Genomic DNA, 9792 nt, shown 5'->3' with positions numbered 1-9792 from the left:
CTGGAGGGAAGGCCCTGTAGGCCTACTACTGCTTTAATGTGGCCAGTATCAGATCCCAGTGTGAACTGGTTACAGACCGAACTGACCCGCATGTGCAAAACAAGAAAGTCAGCATTTAAGGTTGAGTTGTGCGTTGTTGTGTTGTGTTTTCAGACTAGTGGATGTTCTTTTTAATCAACTGAACGTTTTTTTTTTTTCTTTTAATCTGTAAGTGGTTCAATTCTTTAAAACAAATCAGTCCTTTTTAATAACGCCACACCACAAGCCAAACTATAATGTCACAATTTTCAGCGTCCCTCCACCAGCAACTCCTTTGCTGTCCATCGTTTGGTTGTTTCGCATCAGGCTAGTGTTTGGCGCCCCCTTGTGGTTTCAAACGGGCCGTTACAACAATGATGTCCGTTTCAATCCTTCTTGGCCCTGATTACAAATATGAAGGCTGCGGTCTGGAAGGTGCCTTCAAAAAATTAAAGTACACTCATGGGAAGATTGTGTGAAGCTTGATTTTGAGGGGGGGGGGGGAATCGTGAAATGACTTTTAATCTTTGAAGCCCATTCCTTTCAGATGACCAGTGCTTCAACTTTCTACGACATTAAATGTGTCAGTGTCTGTAAATGGATGCTTGCAATTTTTGGTGTAGAAGCTGACTTCTTATGTGTGTATTGTTATCCAGTGTATACGTCATGCATTGTATTAACCGTGTGTGTGCCACCTGCAGGTGCCATGACGTCACAGAATGAGTGGAAACAAAATAAATAACTCGTCAGTCCGCTCAGTCCTCATGTCCACAACTCGAGGCCCACGTTTCCCTCTGAGGCTTTCAAATTAGAACAATTTTGAATTTTGAAATATTTTGGATAGCCTGCGGTCGAAACATTTACAGCCTAGTTAACAAACCTAAAACACGCTTGTTTGTCTCATGACGACCCACGCAGCTGTTGGGGAAATGATGAGCAAGGCCGCAGACGGCTGCTGCTGTAGTCCTACTCCTGACCCCAGCGCGCCTGCAGCCTTGCCCGATCGAAGCGCTCCGATCTGGGACACAGTTCCCCGCATCTTGAACTCCCCTGCCCACGACGGCGGGGGGGCCCTCTGCGTTGGCCCTCCAGCGGCCCGCCGCCACTCTGGGACATACGGCTTGACCGGTGAGGTCGGTGGGGGCGGGGACCACCACCACTACGTGGTGAAGCGGGGGTACATGGGGAAGGCCGAGCGCCACCACCGGCGCTACTTCGTCCTGAGGGCTGGGAGTCCCACCCGGCCGGCTCGGTTGGAGTGGTATGTGACCGAGGAGAGCTTCAGGGCGATGGAGAAGCCTCCTCCGGGTAAAGAAGCGCTGTTCGGCTGCAGCAAGCGAAGGTAGGACGCCGTGTTTCTATTGATGATCGTCCAGTAGGCTATAGGCTATGAGTGACGCGTTCACGAAGATGTTTTCTTTGTTTTAACGACTCTTGAAGTAGCTATCGCACTAATTAAAATAAGTTACCTGTATGGCGTTGTTGACGCCTCGGAGTCTGTACAATAAAAGTATTGTATTTAATTGAATACGGGTTTAAAAGCTGCTTGAATTCTTTCAGAGTGATTAATCTTCGCTGCTGCCTCGGCGTGAGCAAAGTGTCGAGTACCGGTAAAGGCCACACGGTGGCGCTGCACGCAAAGGATTACACTCTGGTCATGGTGGCCGAAGACACAGGCCAGCAAGAAGACTGGTACCGCACCTTGAAGAGACTGACCGAGGAGGAGAAGAGATACGAAGACAACAACGAGGAGAGGGGAGAGGGGGAAGACGAAGGAGGAGGAGAACGTTTGGACGATGAAGACGACGGATACTGTAGTCTTACTTCTGGTGTATTTAAAGAGGTAGTCTACGCATTTATTATCAGATGGCAACAAATTTAATAACACATTATAAACTTTGAGGCTACTTTAAATAGAAGATATCAGTCGTTTTACATACAACCCCCCCCCCCCTGCTCTTTGTTTAGGTTTGGCTCGTCACCGTGACGCCCAGGGGACTGGGTCGGACCAAGTCCCTGGCGGGGGAGATGCGGCTCTGCCTCTCGGCCGCCGCGCTGGTCCTGGTCCGAGGGCTGGAGGGCTGGCTGCGGTTGCCGGCGGTGACGCTGCCCCTGCTGAGCGTGCGGCGCTTCGGCCACCGGGACGGGATGTTCTTCATGGAGCTCGGGAGGAGCGCTCCCACCGGCCCGGGGGAGGTGTGGATGGAGGCCAAGGACTGTGGTAACTAACCTCTAACTAACCCTAACTAACCCTAACCTCTAACCTCTAACTAACCCTAACCTCTAACTAACCCTAACTAACCCTAACCTCTAACTAACCCTAACCTCTAACTAATCTCTAACTAACCCTAACCTCTAACTAACCCTAAACTCTAACTAACCTCTAACTAACCCTAACCTCTAACTAACCCTAACCTCTAACTAACCCTAACCCTAACCTCTAACTAACCCTAACCTCTAACTAACCTCTAACTAACCCTAACCTCTAACTAACCCTAACCTCTAACTAACACTAACCCTAACCTCTAACTAACCCTAACCTCTAACTAACCCTAACCCTAACCTCTAACTAACCCTAACCTCTAACTAACCCTAACCTCTAACTAACCCTAACCTCTAACTAACCCTAACCTCTAACTAACCCTAACCCTAACCTCTAACTAACCCTAACCTCTAACTAACCCTAACCCTAACCTCTAACTAACCCTAACCTCTAACTAACCCTAACCTCTAACTAACCCTAACCTCTAACTAACCCTAACCTCTAACTAACCTCTAACTAACCCTAACCTCTAACTAACCCTAACCCTAACCTCTAACTAACCCTAACCTCTAACTAACCCTAACCTCTAACTAACCCTAACCTCTAACTAACCCTAACCCTAACCTCTAACTAACCCTAACCTCTAACTAACCCTAACCCTAACCTCTAACTAACCCTAACCCTAACCCCTAACTAACCCTAACCCCTAACTAACCTCTAACTAACACTAACCTCTAACTAACCCTAACTAACCCTAACCTCTAACTAACCCTAACCTCTAACTAACCCTAACCTCTAACTAACCCTAACCTCTACCTAACCCTAACCTCTAACTAACCCTAACCCTAACCTCTAACTAACCCTAACCTCAGACCAGTGCTAGTGAACACTTAGGGTTTAGGGTCAGCCGGTTCAGCTGGCTGACGTGTCGCTGGTCCAGCAGACCGGGGCCTGGCCCAGCTGGTCCACGCGGCGGTCCGGGAGGCGGTCCGGGCCCTCAGGGTCCTGCCCGACTTCAGGCTCTCCCCGGGGGCCTCGGACACGGCCCCCCCCGACGCGCCACGCCGGCCGCCCTGCCCCCCCGCTACCGCCCCCGCCGCCGCCGCCGCCGCCGCCCCCGCCGCCACCGCCTCCACGACCGTCGGTGGTTACATGGAGATGGCTATGGAGGCGGTGTCCATGGCGACCGTCTCCGGCGGGACGTATATGACGATGTCGTCCCCGTCCCCCCGCCGCCACACGCCTCGCGGGGAGGACTACGTTGCCATGGCGAGCACGCGGCCTCCTCCGCCCTGGCCTGACCTTTCGACCCGCATGTCGGCGGCGCAGATCAACAGGTAGGTGTGTGTGTGTGTGCGTGCGTGCGTGCGTGTGTGTGTGTGTGTGGTGTACCCCAATAAAGCCGTCTCCCCTGTGTCTGCAGATTCCCAGACGACCACCAATCGCATCCCCCGGCGTTCGGCAGCGGCCGACACTATTGGTCCTTCCCACTGTTCAGACGGAGGGAGCCTGCGGAGCCGAGCCAATCGGAACGGCTGAAGCTTTCTCGTCACACCTCCCAGGGCGAGGAGGAGGAGGAGGAGGAGCCTGCTTGCCGCCGTCCCGCCTCCCGGCCGGTGCGGGCGGGGTGTGCCCAGAGGAGGGATGTGATGTCGTCGTGTCTGCCGTCTTGTCTGAGGCGTGACGAGGACCAATGAGGAGCTTCGCTCCAACGATGGACGCTTTAAGACCGACAGCGCCACAAAAAGCACTTCAGTAGAATAGAGAGACGGGAGCAGAGACTACAACGTCTGGTTGAGATGGTTAAGCTCCATGTGCTAAATGTGTTGACCGTATAATTAATGCTATTAATAATTAGATATGTTTCGGGTGATGGTACGTTGTCTTTTTTGCACTATGATTGTCACAAAGGTGAATACTTGAATAATGAATAAGTGCATATGAGGTGAATAAATGGGTGAATATCTTTTGGATTTTTAAACGACTCTGTGACTTATTAAGTATAACAACCTCTCAATCAGAGGCAGCTTAAAGGTGACATCATACCACCAGGTGTTTGAGTGTGAAAATCTGCCTCTCCTGACATCACAAGTGGGCGTGTCCACCTAGATGTGTGCTGATAGGTCAATCAATGCGTGAAATGATGTATCTCTGTATACTCCCGGATGCTCCAGATATTCGGATGTGGACGTAGTTTAACTAACAAAACATCATATTCAATCTCTGAACGAAGATTACGACGACAAAAGGCACATTTCTTGCGAGAAATGTTATGGAAACAGTGTGATATTGCAGGCTGACAATGTATTGTGATTCTGCACTCCTCTGGGCAAACACAGATATTGGTAGGAATCCTATGATCTTTTTTGCATAACTTTTCATAGGAACATTGTATGAGATGATATCTGGTGCCATGGTGGCAGTTCGTTATCAGCCATAGAGATGCAGGTTCAAATCCCACTCATCTTGTTGGTTATTTCAGTGTAAAATGTGTGGATTTAAATTAATGTAAACATAAGGGGTACCATGTAAGTTTAATACATAAGGGAAATCCCCCCACAAAAAACGGGTTCTACTGTCATTTTTTGGTGGTTATAGAGTGCAACATAAGCGGTACCACTATCGGTTTTTGGATGTTTAAAATAATGGCTTGTCTTTATAAAATAAAACATAAGGGGTACCACTGTCGGTTTATTAAAGTTATAGAATAAAACATAAGGGGTATCTGTCAGTTTTTTTGTCGTTATTGTCAAATATTGTCAGGCCAAAAAAAAACTTAAGTGGCACCCCTTATGTTTTATTTTATGAAGACATAAAAATGAGCTAGCTCATTGGTCAACGGGCAGCAGCTCATTTGCATTAAAGCTACAGACACCAGAAACAGCAGATTCTGAAGGGACTGAAACAGAGGGGAATAGCGGTAGGCGAGATATTTTTCTCCTAAAAGCTATTTCCAGCAAACAGCTTCAAAAACATGTTTTCATGTTTGAAATACTCAACATGGTTCAATGGAAACAAACTCCAGCAGGAATGGAGCCCTGGTCTGCAGAGGGTTATCCAACAGTGCGGTCCACTGAAACAAATATAAATCAATAGTCAGAGGTTATACATGACATTACAATTCACATTACGTCACTAATCACATACCAATCAGTGTTAGCAAAGTGACTTGAAATAAGTAACATGAAAGATCTCTTTATTATTTTTGTATCCATTTATTATCGTTTATCTCTTACAATCAGTGAGTGACAGAGATGAAATTATAATGACGTTTTGCATAGAGTGGATTTCTACAGCCAGACACTTGTCCCCAAAACCTCCATATTCTTTTGAAATATTTACACGGCATTTGTGCCAACAAAAAATAACCAATGTCAGATTTTGCAGAGAAAGCAGTTCAACGATAGTAGTTGATCATCTGCTTTTAAAGAAGAATATCGACTGAATCTTATTTCTGTTATGTCCAAATATGACAGTGTGGTCCTCAGTTTGCTCGTGACAGAAGTTGAACATGGGAGGGTTGTCATGGTGAACAGGTTGTGATTCTATCATTTAAAATGCTAGGCCTGCTCAACAGTTAACCAAGATTCAAATCTGTTGAGTAAGTGATCTCTATTTGTATGTAAAACATATAACCAAAAAAGTACTTTGTGGACCTGTTGAAATGTATGACTGGAAATAAGAGAAAATTGTAATTGAATTGAATTTCACGTCATCTTTAATGACAGTCGACTGTGGAACGGAGCAAGATAGTGACGGCACAGACAGGAGGATTCTGGAGGTTGAGTTTGAGGCAGTTCTGTTCACCAATCACAGAAGGACATGAGACGGCGGGCGACAAACGGGGAAAGCCACAACTTGCTTAAGGCCCTGAAACCTCCTGGTCCAATCGCCAACTGTAACCTACTGTACTGTAAACTGTAGTGTACTGTAAACCTGGAACATTAAGCAGCTCCGAGACGCGCTTAAAAAACGGTTAGCATCTAAAACGAACAGTTCAAAATAAAAAACTTTTCATTTTTTTTTGTTTAACATTTTTACCAAAGTGTTATCTTTTCATCTCTTCGTTATCTAAATGTAGTTTTGTTACAATTATATTTACTAAATGTTCTCTTTTTAACATGACCAAAGTTGAATTATTCACTCAATGGTGTCTTTAGGATTAAGTCAATATTGGTGATCGTGGGCATTATCCACCTGGCGGCCATCTTAGTTCTAAATGCTAGCTGGGCAGAGGCGGGGCCTCCACCCAGTGTGGATGAAGCCCATTGGTAGACTGGGCAGAGGCGGGGCCTCCACCCAGTGTGGATGAAGCCCATTGGTAGAAAAGGTTACAGCAGAAAGGCAGGTGCTGTCATCCTTACAACCCAGGCTAGTGGTCTGTGTGGCAGTGATGTCACAAAAAGGCTTGCTTACATTCATAGTGCAAAGGGAAGGCCAGTGAAGAGGGCCATGTAGATCCTACTACTACTACTAATAATAATCAATATTAATATTGACAATTGCCCTTAAAGGGCCACTTGGTGACATGGGGGAGTGAGAGTGGGAACCCCCATTTGTGATGTCACCAATGGATAGAATTCAAGCTGACCTTCGTCTGTGAGGATTATATTATTGTTTGGAAAGTAATTTGAAAGTAAGTATCGTTACCAAAAAAGGCTATAACTTGTGACATCACAAGGAATCGCAATCCATTTGTGATGTCATCAGTGGATATAAAATAGGGGCCCCTTAATTAGGCTGGACTTCTATTATTTTGTTGTTAAGTTATTGAAAATAACAAAAATGCTACAACATTGGGTCGACTCAAAAAAACTTTATAAAGACTATATAACTATCAAAATATTTTCCAATCTTTGTAGGGAAGATGTGATATATTCCATGTGTAACCGAGTGTTGTTTAGGTGCTCTTGACAAACAACTGGTTGGTAATATCACAAGTATCGGTCAAGGAAGAATCACGGTATAGGCCTCAATTTAGGGGTGAAAAGTGGTGGTGAATTACAATGAATAAAAGTCATTTCAGAAAATTACAAAACCTTCAAATCATTCTCAGTTGAGGGCGTCATGAAATAAGTTCAACATAAAAGCGAAGGGAGAGTTTAGGCCATCTTTAAATAGACCCGCATTGTAAACGCATGACCGTGTCAAAATGGCAGTTTTAATCCACTTAACGGATCAATTATGTCAACTTTATCAAGGTTTGGTCAAATGTATAAGTTATATATATATATATATATATATAAATAAAAAGGCCTGACTGAGAATTAGCATTTTGCGTACAGATCAAGAAAATAACTACTTTACTTTGCGGTCAAATTAATAAAGACTCAATTTAGTACGATTCGTACTAAAATCTACTTGTACGAAAAGTGGGACACCACCTAGCAACGGAGGATTCGAATTAACAATTAGTCCAGCTCAGATCATGAAAAGGGAAAACGCACACCACTCATAGTTTAAGTCATCAAAGTCAGTTACATTCGTTATACAACATATCACCACCAGGATTAATAGAAAATCCGCAATTTGTAAAAAGCTGGAAATACTGTTATGACAACACTAAAGCTTTTGTCTATACCCACCCCCCTCCCCCCAAAGACCCCCATTTCAGTCTTCATTCTGATGGTCTGAAGGATTGATGTATGAGAAGTGCTACTGTGGATCCACGCGGGTGCAGTTACTCTGCTGGACCACATGGGGGCGCCCAAACGGCCCTGACCTTCATAGTCAGCCCAATGGACTGTTTTGAGCCGAAAGTAGCGAACATTAGGCCTGAGAAAGTTCCTGAATGTGAATTGCAGCACCACCGTGTGGAAGCTTCGGTGAATTGACCTACTCCTGTCACTATGGTAAACGGTTTTTGAACAAAAAAAAACTCTTCAAATGTAGTAATAAAAGAAAGAAAAAAAAAACAGGACATTTTCATTGTGTCTTAAAGTGAAGGTGAGCTCTGTTCATCTCTTCTCCTTCGGGAGAAACGCACTCTCCCTTCCTAGCATTGCAGGAACTGTAAAAAGATTCTCCTAATGTCCTGATCGAGTCCACGATTGAAAACCAAAAAGCTTTGACGTCTTCATCGCTCAGCAATAAATATGGAGAAGGAGGGTTTCAGCGCGTACACGCACACACATGCATGTGCACTGCGGTAAAGTGTCAGGGTTTGTACGAATCTCAAAAAACGACAACAAAAAAAAACTTAAATCCCAACTCTTCACATACTTCCTCGGAACAATAAGCCTGGACAAAAAAGGCAAGCGATTGGCTCACATCCATATTCCCGCTGTACTTCCTGGTTCAAAGGTCACGTGAAAAGTAATGGGCTGTAGGAATGTGGAATTTCCCCTCACATCAAAACCATCCACCGACCCCTGAATTTCTGGCGCCACCTGGTGGCCGGAAACCGGTACTCCTCATTTTTGATCCACACGAAAAACGCGGTTGGCTTTAGCGACAGCACGGCTTGCTCTACTCGAGTCCAAATGTGCTGGTCTCCTCCACGGCCGTGAGCATCTTCTCGTACAACATGGAGAAGGAGGGGTAGGGAGGCAGGTCCAGTCTGTTGAAGCACGTGTGAGCCCTGGAAGAAGAAGAAACACAAGTAGTAAGTGTTTAACACTGAGCTCCTGGAAGACGTCCGCACACACACACACACACACACACACATTATTTTCCCCCCTCAGCTTTTTGCTGTTGCCGGGGACGATGGAGGCGGAGTCTCACCTGGGCAGAGAGGTGACCTTCCCCCACTTCTCCACACAGAAGCGGCGCGGTCCGTTGCTGCCGCGCAGAGACGCAAAGCCCTCGTAGGGGATGCTAGACGTACCCGTCACAAACTGAGGGGAGAGGAGAGAGACTCCGTTATTGACATGTTTATCTGTTTATTTCCATGGTAATGGAATAGAGGGGGGGAGGGAGGGAGGGAGGGAGGGAGAGAGAGAGAGCTAAAGGGAGGAGAGAGAGGGGGAGGGGGAGAGAGTAAGGTGAGGGAGGGGAGGAGCTAAAGGAGGGAGGAGGGAGAGAGAGAGAGAGAAGGGAGAGGGAGGGGAGGAGCTAAAGGGAGGAGGGGGGAGGACAGAAGAGGAGAGACAGATGGAGGTTCAGGGTTAGGGAGAGGGTGAGGGTTAGAGAGGGTGAGGGTTAGAGAGGGTGAGGGTTAGAGAGGGTGGGTGAGGGTGAATGGAGGCGACCTGCAGCAGCCTCAGTCTCTGCTCGTTGTTGAACCTCTCCACTGCCGCCCAGAACCAGCGGACCACCATGTGGTTGTCGTGGTAACCTGCAGGCGACACACACACAACGACGGTGGGTTGGAACTGCACCACCAAAAGCAGACTTTTGAGTTCATAGAAGAGTTCATACGTTTGTTTCTTTCAGCAGTCCCTCCCTCCCTCCCTCCCTCCCTCCCCACTACCCACCGTCTCCCCCCCCAGGCTGGACTACAGCAGTCAGTTTTCAGCAAAGTGAATGAAAAACAGCAAAAGCCACTTGCTGTATTCGGTTTTCGTCTTTCG

The 9792-nt window shown here is 46.6% G+C and overlaps 2 protein-coding genes across 2 annotated transcripts; one reads left to right on the top strand and one right to left on the bottom strand.

Moving 5' to 3' along the window:
- Positions 1–920: 920 nt before the first annotated feature.
- LOC311376730 (uncharacterized protein) lies at positions 921–3978 on the top strand (the record flags this gene model as incomplete). Its single annotated transcript, XM_084491216.1, has 6 exons — positions 921–1360; positions 1579–1861; positions 1987–2239; positions 3222–3344; positions 3429–3618; positions 3705–3978. 6 exons carry the CDS (start codon positions 921–923, stop codon positions 3976–3978), a joined length of 1563 nt encoding a protein of 520 aa, XP_084347342.1.
- Positions 3979–5491: 1513 nt separating this feature from the next.
- LOC311376729 (E3 ubiquitin-protein ligase HECW2-like) lies at positions 5492–9553 on the bottom strand. The gene is made up of 3 exons (XM_084491215.1): positions 9472–9553; positions 9005–9117; positions 5492–8861 (listed from the first exon to the last, which is right to left on the bottom strand). The coding sequence occupies exons 1-3, from the start codon at positions 9538–9540 to the stop codon at positions 8750–8752; spliced, it is 294 nt and encodes a 97-aa protein (XP_084347341.1). The 5' UTR covers positions 9541–9553; the 3' UTR covers positions 5492–8749.
- Positions 9554–9792: the final 239 nt, after the last annotated feature.

The sequence above is a fragment of the Micromesistius poutassou genome, assembly GCF_964030765.1.
Source record: "Micromesistius poutassou genome assembly, contig: SCAFFOLD_1755, whole genome shotgun sequence".
NCBI lineage: Eukaryota > Metazoa > Chordata > Actinopteri > Gadiformes > Gadidae > Micromesistius > Micromesistius poutassou.
Note: the sequence above shows the minus strand (reverse complement) of the source record. Positions and strands in the feature narration are given on the sequence as shown.

Excerpts from the sequence above, each read along its gene's own strand:
- LOC311376729 (XM_084491215.1), bottom strand. The coding sequence starts at position 9,540 with ATGGTGGTCCGCTGGTTCTGGGCGGCAGTGGAGAGGTTCAACAACGAG. Across the intron at positions 9,118-9,471 it reads AGAGACTGAGGCTGCTGCAG|TTTGTGACGGGTACGTCTAG; the intron begins GTCGCCTCCATT and ends CTCTCCCCTCAG. Across the intron at positions 8,862-9,004 it reads AAGGTCACCTCTCTGCCCAG|GGCTCACACGTGCTTCAACA; the intron begins GTGAGACTCCGC and ends TTCTTCTTCCAG.